Raw genomic sequence first — 19,975 nt, 5'->3', positions numbered from 1 at the left:
CCTGCTGAAAGAAACTAGTTGTGACAGATTGCTCTTTGGCATAAATTAGTGTAATTCCACTGAAATCAATATAGCTATGCTAGTTTGTGCCACCTGAGTCTTTAGCCCTGTGTTTCATTCTTTTCCATTGTAAACATACAGGGTCTTTATACACACCATTATATTTTATCCTCACTAATTTAAAGAGGATTAAAAAATTTAAACTTGTTTATTTTGACATGTCGGGTTTGTGGTTGCATGCACAGGGCTTTCTAATGAATTAGGCCCAGTATGAAATTCCCTATGAATTCCACCAGGGGGAGCCAAATACTAATCTATCCCAGTGCTGTCTTTCCTGATGAATTACAGCAGGAGGTGCATGTTCACCAGTAAACCAGTAAGTAATACCCCAGTATTACTAATCCCCTCCCTCCACAGTCCCCGCCCCACCACCAGGAGCCTAACACTCACCCCCACTCCCTGCCCCTGCCCCTGCCCCTGCCAAGCACGGTCACCCCAAAACCCTGCCACTTTCACCCCCGCAGGTTCTGCCTGGTCTCCAGCAGGCGATCCCACGGTGGGGATCCCTATGCCAAGCCATGTGCATTATCCCCTCCCCACCCCCCACTGCATGTTAGAACGTAATGTAAATGTATATATGATATTTTATTTTTTTTACTATGTATATATATGTCATATCATAAATATACATTTCTATGTGGTGAAAGGAGTGGGTGCCACCCAGGCTCCTCATCTTCCGTCACATCACCATTGGTGATTGCAGCTGTTGGTGGTGGTGGTGATGGGATGGGAGGGTGGGTGGGTGGTGTTGTGTTGCCAAAATAGGTGTGTGCCATGAACACTTATTGCAACACTCAACACTGTAGTAATAGTACAGTGTGTGGGGAGGAGGGAGGGAATCCACGGTTCCAGCCAACAGTTGTTACTTTTCCATGATGTAGGACCACATTTTCCAGCATTCCCAAGCTGTCGGGGCTTGGAACAGTTTTCATAGGGATCCCTGATGGAGGGGGAGGGGAAAGGAACTGTTTCCTCCACTCCCCTTCCCCTGCCCAGTGAGGCTGTGATGCCATGAATACCTGCAGCATTGTTTGTTTTGTGCGGAATATGGCTCTGTGAAATGTTGGGGTGTTTGTGAAATGTTGGTAAAAAGGTGGGGTGTTTGGGTTGATGTTGGGGTTGAATATGTACTGTATGCCCCCCCACACCCCGAGCCCCCTCCACTATAAGCTTTCCATGTGTAGATGCATGTCAGCATCGCAGCACTGGTTCAGAGGGAAGGGAATGGAGGTAAAGGCAAAGAAGCCAAAGTAAGCAACACCTCAAACTACTTGTTTTGGTGCTGTTTACAATAAAGTCTCATGTTACCCTGTCTTTCTGGATCTGGCTCCCTAACTGTGAAAGATTGCAAAACCCCTGCTCACAGTGGGGAGGAGTGGGTGGAGGGATACAAACAACAAACCCCAAGCATAAGCTCAGACCAAGTGCAACAGTGGGGTTGAGGGGGAGGGGAGGGGAGGGGAATAAACTTTTTACAAAGGAAAAGCCCTTTGCTCCTTGGAGAAAAAAGAGAGCGAGCTTGGCCTGAGAAGTTGCTAATTTCCCTCTTTCAAATGTAAAACCTTCTCTCCTGCTCTTCCCTGGTGCAGTATTGCTACTTTTTCCTGCCGGGGTTTGGATGGGGTGCTCTGGTGTTGGGGGGGGGTCACTCTTTCTTGCAAAGCTACTCAAAGGTTCTTACTTCAACTTTCAAGTAAATATGATGGGTGGATTTCATTGTCGTGAAAGAAGGTGAAGAGTAACGCACAACAGGAGGCCTGCAGTGGCAGCGCGCAAGTCTGGGGGTGGGGTGCATACCTCCCCCACTTCCTTGCCTGGACGTGCACGCAGTGGCATGAGCCACCCTTCCCCCCACCCCATGCTCCAGCTCCCCTGCAGGGCAGCTCTGTCCTGTTTCACCCCTCAGCTGGTCAGCAGCCATCCACTCAGCCCCACCTTGCTACGCACTTCACAGCATGTAGGCCCTCTTTGTTAGCCAGTGAATACAGCACGCAAGTTCAGGGGAGGGGGCCCTCCTTGGTGGTTTTCCAATAAAAATCCCTAAGCTCTGTCTACTCTCCACCCAGATTCCTTCCTTCCCTCCTATTTTCAGCTCCAACTGGTATGCTGGCTGCCACTGCCACCACTGACACCACCCGCATCTGCTGCAGAAGAAAAGCAGACCAGCCATGTACAAAGCCTGAGAACAGTGCCTGACACCAATTCTTTGTACACATTTGCATTGGCTCACCTGGCAATGTTCACAATGTCTCACTGCCAGGTGCCTATCGCTACTGGTATCCCTGCCTGCCTGCCTCCATGGCTAAAATAAGTATTATCCTTAGATTAATTATATGGAAAAAAATAGAGAATAATGATGATGATTATAATTATACAGCTGATACTGGTTTTAGACAGTGAATAAAAAAATATTAAACCCCCTCTCCTCCGAGAAAAAGGCGCCTGTAGTTTGTTAATTAAGAACAAAATGAACATGCACGTCAAATAATAATTTAAATTTTACAAATTTAAATGTTCTTTTTAATATTAACATACTATTATTTATCAATAATTGGAATATTTTTGTTTCTGGTCAGGGTAAAAACTGTCTGTGAAGCATGCTGTGTGTGTCCTAATTCCAGGGCTGAATATGGGTTCTGCCTCCCGGCCTACATCCCTTGTGTGCCTGCCTATGCCGTACAAAATTTTGAAATGCTGAAAAATTAGAATTGTTTAAGTACTCCAAGCATCTCCTTACTCAAATATGCTTTATTAACTCTTGACAAATGCTGGATGCGATAGTCTTTTTTATTTTTATTTTTTTTAGTTTTTGTAGATAAGTCACAGGTGCATCAAATATAACCCCAAATTTGGACTTCAATGTATTTTCTCTAGTATATAACTATTGTGTACTCTCCAGTATCTGACTGTTGAGTACTCTCCTGGGACAAAACAGCTTGGTGTACTTTCAAGATACAGAAGAGCACAAAGTCATGGCTGGGTGCTGGGCGACAATTCTCTGACTGTTGGGCATTCTGTTCATTTTGTCCAGCAGGTACAGCAAGAAAAATAGCATGAAGTTTTGGTATTGGGGTAATGTCTTTTCCTAGCAGTAAAAATGAAAAAATAATAATATCTCCCTCTGCTGCCTCTTGGCCTTCCTCCTTTGCCATCTGCCTTCCTCTGGTGCCTGGCCCAAGCTCTACAGTCCTGGGCCGGGCATGCTTGTTGGGTGCCTTATTGCCTAATGATTGTGCTATTTAGTATCTTGTGAGGACAATGAGCCCAATTACATCCATCTACAGTAATAAGAATAAGAATAAGAATACTAATCTGCCTTTAATCATAGTTTCATGGTTTCATAGTACATAGGGTTGGAAGGGACCTGAGAAGATCATCAAGTCCGATCCCTGCCAAGGGCAGGAAAGAATGCTGGGGTCAAACGCCCCCAGCTACGTGATTATCTAGCCTCCTTTTGAAGACCCCCAGGGTAGGAGCAAGCACCACTTCCCTTGGAAGTTGGTTCCAGATCCTAGCCACCCTGACTGTGAAGTAGTGCCTCCTGAATCTACTCTCGGTCAACCTATGGCCATTATTCCTCGTTACTCCCAATAGTGCTCGGGGGAACAGGGACTCTCTCATAGCCTGCTGGTCCCCCGTGGCCAGTTTGTAGATGGCCATCAGATCCCCTCTCAGCCTTCTCTTGTGGAGGCTGAACAGGTTCAGGTCCCGTAGCCTCCGCTCATAGGGCCTGCCTTGCTAGCTCCTGATCATACAAGTGGCCCTCCTCTGGACCCTCTCAATGCTGTCCACATCCCTCCTGAAGTACAGTGCCCAGAATTGGATGCAGTACTCCAACTGCGGCCTGACCGGTGTCACATAGAGGGGGAGGATCACCTCCTTGGACCTGCTCGTGATGCATCTATGGATGCATGACAAGTTGCAGTTAGCTTTGCTGACCGCATCCCCACATTGGCGGCCCATGTTCATTTTGGAATCAATAATGACACCAAGATCCTTTTCTGCCTCTGTGCTGATGGGAAAGGAGTTTCCCAGCCTTTAGGTATGCTGCTGGTTCTTCCTCCCTAGCTGCAGTACCTTGCACTTGTCAGTATTGAATCCCATCCTGTTCTCATCTGCCCACCCTTGTAACCTGTCTAGATCTAGTTGCAGCCTGTCCCTCTCCTCCAGCGTGCCCATTTCTCCCCACATCTTAGTGTCATCTGCAAATTTGAACAAGCTGCTTTTCACCCCCAAGTCGCTGATGAAGATGTTGAACAGTGTGGGTCAGATGACCGAGCCCTGGGGGACGCCACCACCCACATCCCTCCAGGTCAAAAAAGACCCATCCACCACCACTCTCAACATCGACACCACAGTCGCCTAATTTCTTAATGAGAATGGGGTGAGAGACAGTGTCGAAGGCCTTCGTAAAGTCCAGAAAGACTATGTCCACCACAACATCTATATCCATGGATTTTGTGACCTGCTCGTAGAAGGCCACCAGGTTGGTCTGATAGGACCTGCCTCTAATGAACCCATGTTGGTTGCCCCTAAGCATGATCTCCCCTGCTGGCCCCTCGTAGATGTGCTCCTGGATAATTTTCTCAAAGAGCTTCCCCAGGACTGAGGTAAAACTAACGGGCCTGTAGTTTCCTGGGTCCTCCTTCCTCCCTTTTTTGAAAATGGGCACCACATTGGCCATGTTCCAGTCCTCTGGCACCTCACCAGAGCACCATGAGTGCTCATAAAGATGTGCCAGGGGTCCCCCAATGACTTCTGCTAATTCCCTCAGCACTCTGGGGTGGAGATTATCAGGACCTGCTGATTTTAACACATCTAGACCCACCAGAAGTTCCCTGACTAGGTCCTCACTTACCCTAGGCCTGGCAGCACCTCCCCTGAGTCTGTCAGGGATACCAGTGGGGGGGATGCCCCGGTCCCTGCTCAAAAAGATGGAGTCAAAAAAAATTGTTAAAGAGGTTAGCTTTGTCATCTGGTGTGACCACCAGATTTCCTAGTGTATCATGCAGAGATCCTACATTACCCGGTACCTTCTTTTTACCCCCTATGTATTTAAAAAAGGACTTCTTGTTATCCTTGATCTGGGTCGCTAGTCCCAGTTCCATCACCACCTTAGCCTTCCTAAAAGCCCCCCTACAATCTCGGGCAATGGAGGTATAATCCTCTTTGGTGATGGCCCCTCCCTTCTATTGGGTGTGCACCTCCTTTTTAGCTTTGAGATGTTCATGGATGCTTTTGGTGAGCCATGGGGACTTTTGAGCACTCCTGCGCACTTTGATCTGCATGGGGATTGTCACCCTTTGGGCTTAGAGGATCATCTCCTTAAGGAATGACCACTCTTCCTGGACTCCCAATTCCCCTCCCCTCCAGGACCTCGGTGCCTCCCTGACTAGTCTCTTTACCTCATTGAAATCTGCCCTTCTGAAGTCTAGGGCTGTTGTCTTGCTGCAGGCCTTTGACACCCTGTGCTGTATGGTGAATTCCAGTAGGCGATGATCACTATCACCCAGGTGGTCGAGAACCTGCAGTCCACTCACCAGGTCGTCGCCCATGGCCAGGACCAGGTCCAACAAGGCATTTCCCCTGGTGGGGCTGTGCACCTCCTGGGTTAGATGGAGGTCCTGTAACTTGGCTAGGAACCTACGTGACCGGTCAGACCTGGCTGATTGCTCTTCCCAGCAGATGACCTGGGATAATCATAATAATCTGCTTCCAGAAGTGATTAATAATCAGCGTCAGGGAGAGGGTGCCCTGCCATCAGGTCAAAGTAATGATTGTTAGGGCTGTGCAAAACAGCATCGTTTCTTTTGACTTCCATTTCACCATTTCAATGGACAATGTTTTGTTTGCAGTTTTGTTTCATTTTGAAGCACTGTTCCATTTTGTTTCGTCAAAACTGTTTCGCTGTTTGAACGCTGTTTCGATGTTTCGTCCATAGGCTATAATGTCCAGGAAGCACAAAACTGCCTATAACTTTGTCCTTCTTTGGCAGATCTGGATGAAAACAGCATGGATGGTAGCCCCTTCTCAGGGCATGAAGTTTCAAGCAGATAGGTGCAGCGATTTCTGGGAAACTGCACCTCAAAATCTTGAACGCAAAACTCATGTCACTTGTAAGTGTGAAGGCACAGGGGGCTAAAAACTGCAGGCATGGTATCCCCTGCTGAGGCCACAAAGTCTGCCCAGTTTGAAGGAGATAGGTGCAGGTGTTTCTGGGAAACTGCACCTCAAGCTGCTGACAAGCAAAACTCATGACATGAGTAATTTTGTGTGTGTGTTAAGGCACAGCAGGGTGAAAATTGCAGGCATACTAGGGCCTGCTGAGGCCATGAAACCTGCCAGCTTTCAAGGAGATAGGTGCAGAGGGTTCTGGGAAACTTCACCTCAGGCTGCTGACAGGCAAAACTCATGACATGGATGACTATATCTGTGTTAAGGCATGCGCTCACTGGCGCTGGGGCATCTACATGACACAGTAGTGTGCCCCAATGAGGCCTCCTCCTCCCCTACAGCCTCGGCATGATCCACAGGTAAAATAATAATTTAGTGAGCAGCAGCACAGTAGCTCTAGCAGCATCTCAGGTACCCAAACTGTCACAGAGCCTTTCTTTCCTTTCCTGCAGGAGCTTCTTCTCCAGCAGCTGCCAGAGAACTCTCCCTGCCAGCCCCAGCCCTGGGTCTTAGATGTGCCCAGGGCCCTAAATACTTCTGGTCAATTGACCAGAGACAGGTACAAGGGGTGCTGATTGGGTGGAAAAACCCTTTGTCAGGCGGAGGAAGCACCTGGTCTGTGTGTGTGCTGGTCCTGAATGGAAGGAATAGTAAAGAAGCCAGAGGTTGGCTTGGCATGCAATGCAGGCATGAAAGCCAGTCAGTGAAAATGGAAATGGAGGTGTCAGGGGGTGAGGGACAGGCTGGGGAGGGGGGAGGGGGGAAGGGGGATGTAGCAGTGCAGGTAAAAGTGCAGAGGTGCCTGGGGTGTCAGATGTCCAGAAGGTTGTAGTGTGTTAGAATTCCAATGTCTATATTGAGTCCATGAGTTTCTGTACCTAGGAGGCTAATGAAGTGAAGTTCATAGGCCTGCTCTGAAAAGTGGTTTGTACATTCAAACAAGCACCAAACCTTGCTAACCTAACCTCATCACCAGAACTGAAGCCAACTTCCTACAGCTCAAAACACAAAACCTGCCAACTATCTCTAGTACCCCCACAAACTGCACACCAGAATCTATCAAAGACAAGAATACCCAACTACCTGTGAGGGCACATTCCTCACAAAAAAACCCCACTCTGTCTCCACTCTCTCAGGTCTGATCCTGAGAGTAAATTTACGAATCACTTTTCCCCCATCTCTGCAGTTCTGCCTCCTTGACACTCTTCACCAGCACCTCCATCCACTGATTCAGGGTTTGGCTGCTGCACACCATACTGAACCACAAGGGGTCAAGCCATTTCCTGATGCCCTCCTTCAGCTGTCTTGCCAGTGCCTGCACATCTGATGACAGAGGCTTCCCCCATCCAGGATCATTGATCCCCTGGAAGCACTCCATTTGGCTCTTAAGTTCCCTCACTATGGGGATCACCTGGGTAAGGATGGCATCGGCAAGGCTCAGAGTCTCAGTGGCCTCAAGGAAGGGCTTGAGGACCACCAAGATCTGCAAGATGGTATCCCACTCAGCTCTATTCAGGGGGCTGCTGATCCCAATCTCCCCCAGCAAGGCCATCTCATGGGCAGCCTTCTGTTGCTCCACCAGCCTTTCAAGCATCAAGTATGTGGAGTTCCACTGAGTCTTCACATCCTGCATGATTCTGTGCTGTGGGATGCTCAGCTCTGCCTGGTTCTCCCACAGCATCTTGCCCCATTTGATGCTGGGGTGGAAGTAGCCCACCACCTTCCTGCATTTTGAAATGATCTTGCTGGTGGTGCTGGTGCCATCACCAGCAGCCCGGTCCCCCTCCAGGGCCTCCCTGACAATAAGGTGAAACTTGTGTGCCACACAGCAGATGCCAACAAAGTTGGCATCATGGACTGCCTTGACCATATTGGCCCCATTGTCGGTGACCATGAAATCACGGGCGAGCTTGCCCTGCCCAATGAGCCACCCCTGCACCAAGCGGTTCATGACCTCCATGATCTCGTTTGCCATGTGGGACTCATCCATCACATCAGCTTCAAAGAGAGCCCACCTACAGCCTGACCGATTGCACGAGTGCCCTGTGATGGGGAGGTAGCCATGATCTCCACCCTGGCTGCTCCAGATGCCCAAGGTGGAGTGTAAGGCCATCTGCAGACCTGCCTTGTGCAGCTCCTCCCTCAAGTGCTCCATGTATGCCTCATGCAGGGATGGCACCACCATCATACTAAAGGTGCTATGTGCAGGCACTTGGTATAATGGGGCCACGAGCACCATGAGCCACCTGAACCCTGGCCACTTAACTAGGGAGAATGGCCTGCCATTGACAGCGAGAATCTCTCCAGTGTTCTGGGTGAGCTCGCTCACCTTTGGAACACACCCCCCCCCCTTTCAGTCTGCCTTTCCCTCACTGTTCCAGGGTGGGCTGCCTCTGCTTTGGGGGGACAGGGGTTTTGGAGCAAGAGGGGGACTTCCCTTTGGGCACGCTCCCACTGGTGCCAGTCTGAGGAGGAGCAGGGGCAAGGGGTGGTGCCTATGGAGATGCATCAGCATCCCTGTATTGCTCATTTGTTTTGTTCCCTGCCCCGGATGATTTGGGGAAGTGAAATGGGGGTGAAGGAGGCTGACATGCTGGTGGGGCTGCTTCTTGTTGTCATGGTGGGGTGGGGGGGGGGCAGGTTATGGATGATGCGCGTGGAGGGGATGCAGTCTCAGGCACAGGCAGTGGTACTGGCACATCTGACCTCTCCTTGTTCCTTGTGGAAACCTCACCCCTTTTAGCTGGAGGAAAGAGGCTGCATCTCATTTTCATGAGTGGGGGGGGAGGAATTACACCTCTCCCTCTACCCCCTCTTCCACCTCTCTCTGAAGGCTTGCCACCACCTGCCTTTCCACCATGCTTTATGGTGTGTTTCATGTATAAAACCAAATATAATGTCTTCCTTTCTATATAAATTCAGTAGTGTGGGTGGGTGCAAAGAACAAACCATAACTGTAGAAAACCAAAAATAATGTCTGCTCACAAGTCCAAGCCCTTTATCCTGCAGCTGGACCAGATCCTCACACCCTGGAACCCTAGCTAGAGCTGTACCATGTACTCCAGCATGGATGACCCGCCAAAGCCTCTGCTGTGGCCTGGCAGCAGCGATAAGGCATCAGCATGGAAGGGCTCCTTGGGGTGCCAGTAGCCCATCCTGCCATGGTCCTTTCTCCTGGCTTCATGCAGCATCTCCAGCAGACTTAGCCACTACCCGCTGCACTGACTCTCAGTGTGAAGTTCCATCTAGGAGGCCAGCCTTAGGATAGCACTACCTGCTCCTCCCTGAGCACCCCTGAACCCTAAGACACTGCCAGAAGTTGCGTATCATTGCCACTAGCAGGGACAGACTTGGGTCACCTGGCATGTCTGCCTTGCCCACTGGGTAAGCTCCACACTGGGGAGAGGGCTCTCCCCACCTCTGCCTCTGCTCCAGCCAAGCTGCACTCCCCCTGACCCCCAGAGTCCCTCTGACAGCACACAAGGACGTGGGAGGGAATGCAAAAATGTATTGAGCAGCCTGTGCCCCTTCAGCTAAAAAGGCATGGGCATCACACATGTGGAGGAATTTGTTGACACTGGCAGTGATATTGTACTTGGCTGCAGGGGGGCAAGGATGTGTAGCGCCAGCACAAATAGCCTTCCAGGTGGTGGTGGATGTTGCACGGCATCATGGCAAGCAGCAGCACCAGGGCATAGTGGAATGGACACCCCTCTGTGTGAACAAACAGTTCCCCATGGTACGCCCAGGACACTCTCAGCAGAATCATGCTCAGGGCACAGAGCCAGTGCAGGAGGGGAGCCAGCCCCAGAGTGCCTCTCCAGAGAGGCCCCCTGAGGGGCGGGCAGAGGTGCCACCAGCTCCATGTGTCAGTCAACCTGGAGCCCCTAGCCCACTTGCCTGGGTGATGTGGGCCTGGCAGCAATGGTGGAGATGGCCTAGCCTACAAAAGGAGAATGTGGGGGAGTGGGTCTGAAACTGCAACAGCAGGTGATGCCAGGAGCTAGGCCTGTCCTGGCCTGGGAACGGAAAGCAGCCTGCAATCAGCACTCAGAGGCCCACCTGCCCCTGTGGGACAAGCAGGGATGGGGGCCTGGCCAGCAGCTGCCTGTTCCAGGCCTTGCCCAGCTGACTTATCATGGTTCTTGGAAACCTGAACATGCATGACCCCTGATCTGAGGCCAGGCAGCACACAGCCACCTAGTATAGTGCAGGTTTCCTCACAAATGTTGAAAACCCTTGCAAACAGTCACATCCTCCTACCTGAGTAGGTCCTGCAGCTGCACATGGGAGAGAGACACCAGTTGTCAGCTAGAATGCACTGTCAGGGTCACCACCAGTCTCCTCCAGGGTCCTCCATCTGCACTGGCTCCGGCAGCAAAGAATCCAAATGGATTCTGGACATTTGGAATCCAAATGGATCAGATGCTGGACCATCTGATCACTGTGGCAGAGGAGTGGATGGTGAGCTCAAAGGCCTGGTGCTCAGAGGACATTTTGCATGAGCATGAGTTCAAGGACAGATCCCTGGTCCTCAAGAAGTGGCCCCTGGAGTCCCAGGAGCGGCAGGCTGCCATGGTGGCCAGGGCAGTGGAGGCCATGCAAGAGGATTGCCAGGTGCAAGGCAACATCCTGATCCTGATGGTTGCCTTTGTGCTGCCTGCTGCCCAGCTCCTGGCTAAAGCCCTGTCTGCCCCCTGGCAGCTGCCTGCCACCCAGCAGCAAGCCCTTCAGTGGGCTTAGGCTATGCTGCACTGACACCTCCAGTGGTCAGATTCCCCTGCCCCAGCATCCATCCTAGATCCCCTGCCAGCCATTCTCCCCACCTGGGCACTGCCCCACCACTTTCCCAGTGTTCATGCAGCCCTAGAGGAGGAGCTGCCTTCAGTGGGGCCAGCACCATATGCTGGCCCTGCTGACCTGGCCTGCTAGCTGCAGAAGAGGGAGTTGGCCCCACGAGCAGAGGAGTGGCCACCCTCACCCTTAGGTGAGCCCCCTCACCTGCTGGCCTCACAACAGTGAGTGCACTCACAGGGGTGTGGCCAGAGGCCAGGGTGCTGGGCACCTGTCCCCAGGCTCCACCCTCTATGTGGCCCTATCCCAATGCCCCCCCACCCTGGGATGGCACACACAGCATAGTCTGCATAGGGAAAAGGGTGCTTTAGTGGCGGTGGGTGGGGTGAGTGGTGGAGGGGTCTGTGGGCAGGAAAGGAAGGGGGAGGGACTTTGTGGTTCAGGAAGGAGGCTTGTTGTAAGGGAGGGGGAGGGGCTCTGCTGTTTGGGAGGGAGGGAGGACAGGGTCTGTGTTTGTGCAGGAGCATAAAGTGTTTTTTTCTGAGAACTGTCTGCAGTAAGCATGGTGCTAGGGGGTGCATGGTGGAGCTAGGGTCCATGGACAACCATCCAGATGGCCTACAATGAGGAGTTCTGGTGAAGATGGTCAGCCAGTGCTTCTCACACCCAGTGCCCTGGCCCAGACTCCTAGATGTGTGGCTTACCAAGCATCAGTGCAGGGGGGGGGGGGGGGTCAGGCATTGTTTTCACTGCCAGTGTCCTTCACTCACAGCACCTCCTCCACCCAGGCCTTACAGAGAAACCCCCCCAGAGCCTCACAGATGTTATGCAGCACACAGACTAGGACAATGACCAGGGGGGTGTTGGCCTCAGTGATCTTGAGGCAGATGGTAAGCATGCTCCAGCATCCCTTCAGGCAGCCAAAGGCACAATTTACCACTGCATGGGTCTGGCCCAGACACCTGCTGAAGTGTGCCTGGTGAGAGTCCAGATGGCTGGTGTAAGGCCACATGAGCTGCGGAGGAGTGTATAGGAGGGGTTCCTGATGAGGAGAGGCAGGACCAACACCACACCCAGCTGGAGATCTGGCATCCCTGGTGCAAAGTGTCTGCTCTCTACCAGGGACGGCAGAGTGCAGTTGCAAAAGATGTAGGCATTGTGGGCACTGCCCACCCAACTGGCACTTACATTGGTGAAAGTGCCATCATGGTTGATGATGGCCTAAAGCATGATGGAGTGGAAGCCCTCCAGCTGTAGTAGAGGTGGTCACCATGGGGTGGGCACATGACAAGCATGTGGGTTCTGTCCAGGGGCCTGATGAAGTGGGAGACCCCCTGGGCATGGGACCCTGACACCACCTCCAGGGGGTCATGCACCTAGAGCATGGCGTGACTCAGCACATCCTGGAGGGTTCTGCAGAACTCCAGGACAGCCTTTCCAGTGGTCACCCTGCCCGTGTCAAAGAGATGGCTGACATAGCACAGACTGGCAGGCATGGCCAGCTTGAGCAAGATGATGGCCAGCTGGGTGTCCACAGGGAGGGGCCACTGCATGGTAGCCTGCTGCAACAGATGTGGGTAGAGCTGCTCAAGGAGCTCTTGAAAGTTGGTCTGGGTCATCTGGAATGACTCCAGCCACTTCACATCATCCCAGATGTTCTAAACAACATGCAGCCACCAGTCCTGGATGACTGGGCAGGCCCACAGGTGGCAGGGATGAAAACCCAAGAGCACATGGATGGCACTGGTGGTGGTAACCAAGTATACATTGTCAGTGTCCCTGCAGGGGTCAGGACATCAGCATGGGGTCCAAGTGGCAGCAGCATGGTGTCAGGAGGCCTGAGATGCCACTGTGAGCCTGGCCACATGGCTGGGCTACATGGGAGGGTAGGGAGGGCCGAGACTGACCAGCGCTAGGCAGTGATCACTAGAGTGGTAAAGCAGGGCAACCACAATGTCCAGCAAGTGCCCACGACACTGGACGTTGCTCCTGGGGTCTGGGTGTCGCACAGCCATCATGTGGTGGGCACAGGTTCCAGGGACAGAATTGCAGAGGGCTATGCCAGTGTACTACAGGGTGCTCCAGTCCAGAAACACAGGTGATCAGGGAGCTTGGCTGGCTTTTAAAGATGGCCCCCGGCCACAGGCACCTGTGGCTGACCCCTCCAGCTCCTCCTGGCTGCTGCAGCAGTGTACAAGACTAAAGAGGGCAGGAGCAAGCTACTGCCAGGAGCAGCAAATCTGCTTCCAGATGTGGGCATGTGTAGATGCCTACTGAGTGTGGGTTTACTCTGCAGTAAATTACAACAGAGTAAACCCATACAGTAGTATTTGCATGTGTAAGCATGGCCACTGTCTACACATGTGCCATAATTAGGACTCACTAAACTATTTAACTCCACCATAAAATAGTATTGTTGGGGACAATGAGGTAATTTACTGCAATGAAATGCATGTAAATTTTGCCTGGTAGACCTAGCCAGTTGAGGGCCTGCTGTGCCCTAGCTCATATTGCTGGTGTCCTGGGCACATGTGTAGACTCTGCACCCGGAAGCAGTTTACTCTGCCTCAAAGTGCTGCAGAGTTTATTGCTTTCACAATAATTTCACATGTAGATGCACCCGTGGAGCCCTACTTTTGGATGGTTTCTGTTTCTCACATTAAAGGGGGGATGATATGGTTGAATATGCTTGAGAGAGAGAGAAAGATGTGAATTTGGGATGGGGTTCCATATTTTAGAGAGCTTTCATGGTAAGTACCATATGGAAAATCCTGTTTTTATGGTCCTTAGTTTCTCATATCTATGGATATGGTCTTTTCTAGGAAATTCTGGGAGTTTTAAATGCTCATGCTCTTTTACAGGGGAAAAAATGTAATGGTTTGTTGGTTTAAAGGTATGCCATACTTAATTCAGCTTCTATGTGAAGATAAGGAACACCATTTCATTACCTGGATGGGAACCTGATGACACCTCATTTTCTGCAGCTGCCAGAAGCTATTTTTTGGTGTTTCAAACTTGGGTGCAGCTCCTTGTTAGAGGTCATACGCTGGATGCCTTAACCTTCTGCCATTACTATTCATTCAACTCTTTCCAGTTGAGGAGAGAGACACATATCATCCACTGGATTCCACTTGTTTTGCAACAGGACCTATGGGCACGTCTACACATGCACATTGACTACGCAGTAACTGAAATTATTGTGCAATACAGGTGCACGTCTACATGTGAACACCCGTACTGCACAGTAAAAACGGCAACTTACGCCAACTGGAGCTCTACACCCTATTAGTTACTGTGCAGTAACACACATGTAGACACCTTACTGTGCAATAACACTGTGTGTATGGACTGATTTGGGACTAGCTTTAGTCCCAAATCAGTCCACAAGCAGCGTTAATGCACTTTAATACCTGTGCGTATAGATGCTGGGCTATTCCCACTTACTGCACAACTTACTGTGCAGTAAATTTAAGCCAGAGTAAATACATGTGTAGACATGCCCACTGTTTCCATTTGTGGGTAGCTTGTCTAAAATGTGCTGCACTGATGTAACATAAATTTCTTTATACATAAATTAAAAGCTGGGTCAAATAGTACTCTGCCTTTTGCACTTAATTTGCAGTAAACCTGGCTTTTTCCTCACTTATGCTTTTAAGTTTTGGAAAAGATATATAACAAAAACACTGCATAAAAAATTTACAAAAAGTTGCACAATTTTGTTTTGACAGTCCTATGGTATCCACATGCCTAAATGTGTATGAGAAAAAACATGTAAAATTACTATTAGGTGCAGTTATGTATTGCCTATGGGCCTTTCCTGAGAGTACGCCCTAATGTGATAGAGTTTAAATAAACCCATAGTATGAAACACTGCCTTACCTAAATACCTGTCAAATAATATTGGCAAAAGTTGAACATAGGTTCATAGAACAGAAGTGCCTTACTCCCATTGTAGCCAGTGACCTAATCAAACTGGTAACCTTGTTGTCTGGCTATATTTATTACAGAACAATTCAACATTGCAACAAGAGCTACATTTATCATTAACATTGACTTCACTACTGCATAGATGTTAGCTCTAATCTAAAGGAGAACTTACAAAAATCCATTCTACATTTGGCCTTTAACACTGTAAGCATACATATGAAAATAGAGAAGTGACAGCAGAATATAAAGAAATAATTTATAATTTCATTAAGTGCTAGCAGGAGGTATTATGTCTCTAGCACCCTGTGCAAAGTATTATTCTTGGTACTCCACCAGTTTGTAGAACCATCATTCTACCCATGATATTTTTTGTTTCCTATGCAAACTCAGTTTTCTGCTCCATAATTTTCTAATGGCACTTTTCACCTCCTCATTTCTCAGCGTGTAGATCAATGGATTCAGCATGGGAACAATAATTGTATAGAAAACAGAGACCACCTTATCCTCTGAGAAGGTTATAGAAGGGCGTAAGTAGATGAACATACATGGCCCCAAAAATAGAACAACTACAACAATATGGGAGGCACAGGTAGAAAGGGCTTTCATGCACCCTTCTGAAGATCCAGTTCTCAGAGAAACTAAGATAACAACATAAGATACAAATAGCACAATAAAACAAACAACAGAAATTAATCCACTATTGGCAACAACTAAGATGCCAACAATGTGAACATCAGTGCAAGCCAGTTTCAGCAAAGGGTAAACATCACAGAAATAATGGTCGATCACATTAGGCCCACAGAAAGGGAGCTGGAAAGTCAGGAGTGTCTGTGTGAAAGAATGTATAAATCCCCCCATCCACGATGCCATCACCATCCAGTTGCACACACTTTTGCTCATAATGGTAGTGTAATGAAGAGGTTTGTAGATTGCAATGTAATGATCATAGGCCATCGCTGTGAGTAAGAACACCTCAGTACAACTAAGGAAATGCATTAAGAAGAGTTGTGCCATGCAGCCACTGGAGGAGATGACTTTCTTCTTCACAAGCATGTCTGCAATCAGCTTTGGTGCTGTTACAGAAGAGTAGGAGAGATCTAGAAAGGACAAGTAAACTAGAAAGAAATACATGGGAGAGTTCACATTCTGGCTGTTCTTTATAGTGACAATAATGAGGAGGTTTCCAAACACAATGAGTATATAGAAGAGCAAAAATATCGCAAAAAAGACTTTCTCTAACTCCTGATCTTGAGAGAGTCCCAAAAGAATGAATTCAGATACATTATGTACATGTTCCATAAATCTACAATAGGTGATAGAGAGAACGGAGAATATTCACCTGCCAGACACAAAATAAGAATATAAGTGGTCAACAGATATTGATGTATAATGATAACACTAACAAAGTATATGCAATAAGAACAACAAAGTCTAATGTTCAACTCAAATTGAAAATTACCTACTAAAAGAAGCAGTGTGATGAGATTTTTCAGGATTCACCATATTCTTAGCATTCAAAATGAAGGCTGAATCATAAAAACATTGAATTTTAGCAGAAAATTCCACCTCATCTGTGCTTGGCACTACTCAATGGGTGCATGTACATGAGATGATTAATGCACAGTACACTATCTAATTCTACTGTGCATTAGCACATCAAAGCAAAAGCCCTTGCCTATGTGCTAATGCACAGTAGAATTAGAGTAGGGATGTGCGAAGCTTCAGTCGCTGATTTGATTCAGAGGAGATTCATTCCAATTCGGCAGGGGAATCTCCAAATCCAAATCAAATCTCTCTGAATCGAACTGGAAGCCTCCGATTTGGTTCTGAGAGATTCGATGATTCAGACATAGACATAGCTTTATCTTTTTTCTACATACCTCAAGGTACTAGGCAGCTCATGAACGCTGAGATGGTGGGGCGGATGGAGTGTCCCATGGGAGCATGGGAGGGTCAGCAGCTCAGCAGCAGACCCAGAAGCACTTCTGGTCCACTTCCAGGTACTCTCTGGAGTGTATGGGGGACCCCCCGTCCCTGCTCAGCTCAGTGACTGGTGCCTCCTGGGTCTGGGGGTGCACCTGGGGTACCCCCATGGCCAAACACTGAGCTGGGAGGTGTCCCCCATGCTCCTGTGGGATGCTCCATCCACTCCACCATCTCAGCGTTCATGAGCCACGCCTGGTACCTCAAGGCATGTAGAAAAAACATTTAACACTGTGTCTTGGGCTAAATCAGAGTAGAATCTTCAGATTCAGATTTGGCTGAATTGACACTAAGATGTGGGGCGAGGTGGATACACCTGAAGGGAGAGAGAGGCTGCAACTAGATTTAGACAGACTACAAAAATGAATAGGTAGATGAGAATAGGATGGGGTTCAACACAGACAAATGCAGGGTGCTGCAGCTTGGGAGAAGGAATCTACAGCATACATACAGGCTGGAGAGTTCCCTTCTTGAAAGCACAGAGGCAGAAAGGGATCTTGGAGTCATTATTGACTCCAAGATGAACATGAACTGCCAATGCCAGACCTCAGCCAGCAAGGCCAGCCATACCTTGTCATGCATCCAAAGGTGCATCTCAAGCCGGTCCAGAGAGGTGATACTCCCCCTCTATGCAACTTTAGTCAGGCCACGGTTGGAGTACTGGATCCAGTACTGGGTGCCACACTTCAAAAGGGATGTGGCCAGCCTGGAGAGGGTTCAGAGGAGGGCAGCAGGACAGGCCCTATGAGGAGAGACTGAAGGACCTGAACCTGTTCAGCCTCAGCAAGAGGAGGCTGAGGGGGGACCTGATGGCTGCCTACAAGCTCATCAGGGGAGATCAACAGCAAATAGGCAGAGCCCTTTTCTCCCCAGCACCACCTGGGGTGACGAGTAACAATAGTAATAAGCTGATGGAGAATAGGTTTAGGTTAGAGATCAGAAGGCAATATTTTACAGTTAGGGTAACCAAAATCAGGAACCAACTTCCCAGGGAAGTGGTCCTCGCCCCTACCTTGGGCAAATTCAAGAGGAGGTTGGATGATCACCTGTCTGGGGTCTTGTGAACCCAGCATTCATTCCTGCCTGTGGCAGGGGGGCAGGCTAGATGATCTGTTCAGGTCCCTCCTAACCCTAGCTACTATGAAACTATGAATCGGGACAGTGATCCAAATCAGCTAATTGAATCACTGTCCCCCGAATTGGGTCGAATCCAAATCTGAATCGAATTCAGCCTGCTTCACACATCCCTACTATTAATACAACCCAGGCTGCTGTTGATTTTTTGCAGCAGCAGCAGCAGCAAGAGTACGCTATTGTCTCATATTCTTCCTATGGTCTACTGGTCTACAGCCAAGTCCCTCTCTGAAGTAATTCAGCCTAGCTGATCTGTATTCGTGCATGTAATTGTTTTGTTTCTTGTAAAGGATTTTTCACTTGTCCTTGTATCCTTGTGAATATCATTTGGCTGATAGCAAACTGTTTCTTCCATCTATCCAGGTCATTGTGTATCCTAGCACTACCCTCCAGAACATCTGCAACTCCAGCCAACTTTGTCAAATTCCTTGAAAGTTATTAATCTCTCCACCCTCACCATGAGAACATTCTTAATATCCAACCTAAATGTCCCCTGCTGCAATTTCAGACAATTGTTCTTAGTACTGCGCCCTACAACAACAGAAAATAATCTCCTCTTTATAACCACCCCTCAAGTATTTGAAGACTGTTATCAAATCCCCCCTCAATTTTATCTTCTGAAGACTAAATAATCCTAATTCTTTCAGACTTTCTCCATAATTCATGTTTCCCAGGCCTCTAATCATTTTCATTCATGGTTGTGGGTGTACATCCAGGGGCAGAGTGTGTGGGTCTGAGTGGGTGTGCATATGTGTGTGTGCATGCAGGCAGGGGCAGAGCATGAGGGGTGGTGTTCACAGGGTGAGTCCCACACGCACACCACACCATACACATGCCCCCCACACTCCCCTCACACTGCCAAACACACAGACTGCCACAAACCCCATACCCACCCTCACCCTACATACCCACACAACCACAGCCCCCCACAAACCTATATGCACCCCCCTCAATATACAAGAGTAAGACTTCATTTTAAGCTGTTGCACAACCACCTCTATGTGCACTACACAAACACATGTAAATTGGGACAAAATATTTTTTGCAATCAAATGAATGAATGCTGTAGATGTTTCCCTTTTAGAATATAATTTGGTCTTTTTCTGGGTCCAAAATGGCAAAACCCCTTGCTGAAAGGAGTACTTCTGGGGACAAGGGGAGGGACTTCTGATGGCAAAGGTCATGGGTTAGGGGGCAGGACTTCTAGTCACAAGATGATGACCAGGGATCGGGCACCTGCCAAGGGGCAGAGCTACCCATGCAGCCCTTGACAGCTTGCCAAAACTCAGTGAGTGGCCCTCCACCCAAAATAATTGCGGCCCTGGTTTACATGGCTATCCCAAAAGGGTGAGTGGGGGCGGCATGTAAGCTCTCCCTGAAATGCCCCATCATTCATGATGGGCAACTGGCTAGTATTTTAATAATTTGGGATTTGGGATTGGAGCGTGTGAGTGCTGGATGTGCTTCTTGGGGTACCTGGGAGGTGGGAGTGGTGAAAGAAGGAACTTTTGGGAGAATTACTTTTCCTGCCCCAGGAAGGAAGCTCCAGCTCTTGGGGTCCTGATCCAGCCCCCTATTTTGTTCCCTGTCCTTTGTGGTAGTCCTCTTGTGATAATCTATCACGAGCATGGAAAACTGGCACCAAATCTAAATGTTTCAACCTTATGTGCCTAAATGCTATTTACATAGCTAGGACAGTATCATATTGAACAGGAATTTTAGATTTATTTTCATGTATCCATCTATGCTAGCTTTGTGATTCCCTTCTGAACACACCTTAGGAATGGTTTCTTATCTCTCAGATTCAGGGTCACTCCTTTGGCTAGCTTCAATGTAAGTATAAAGTAAGTCATAGTTTCATAGTTTCTAGGGTCGGAAGGGACCTGGGCAGATCATCTAGTCC

The 19,975-nt window shown here is 49.0% G+C and overlaps 1 protein-coding gene across 1 annotated transcript; it reads right to left on the bottom strand.

The window, feature by feature from the left end:
- Window positions 1-15,303: 15,303 nt before the first annotated feature.
- On the bottom strand, window positions 15,304-16,254 carry LOC106722795 (olfactory receptor 4S2-like). Its single transcript, XM_014524855.1, has one exon. It carries the CDS (start codon window positions 16,252-16,254, stop codon window positions 15,304-15,306), a length of 951 nt encoding a protein of 316 aa, XP_014380341.1.
- Between the last annotated feature and the right edge of the window lie 3,721 nt (window positions 16,255-19,975).

This window comes from Alligator sinensis, unplaced genomic scaffold (genome assembly GCF_000455745.1).
Source record: "Alligator sinensis unplaced genomic scaffold, ASM45574v1 scaffold706_1, whole genome shotgun sequence".
In the NCBI taxonomy this organism is placed as follows: domain Eukaryota; kingdom Metazoa; phylum Chordata; order Crocodylia; family Alligatoridae; genus Alligator; species Alligator sinensis.
Note: the sequence above shows the minus strand (reverse complement) of the source record. Positions and strands in the feature narration are given on the sequence as shown.

Excerpts from the sequence above, each read along its gene's own strand:
- LOC106722795 (XM_014524855.1), bottom strand. The coding sequence starts at position 16,254 with ATGGAACATGTACATAATGTATCTGAATTCATTCTTTTGGGACTCTCT.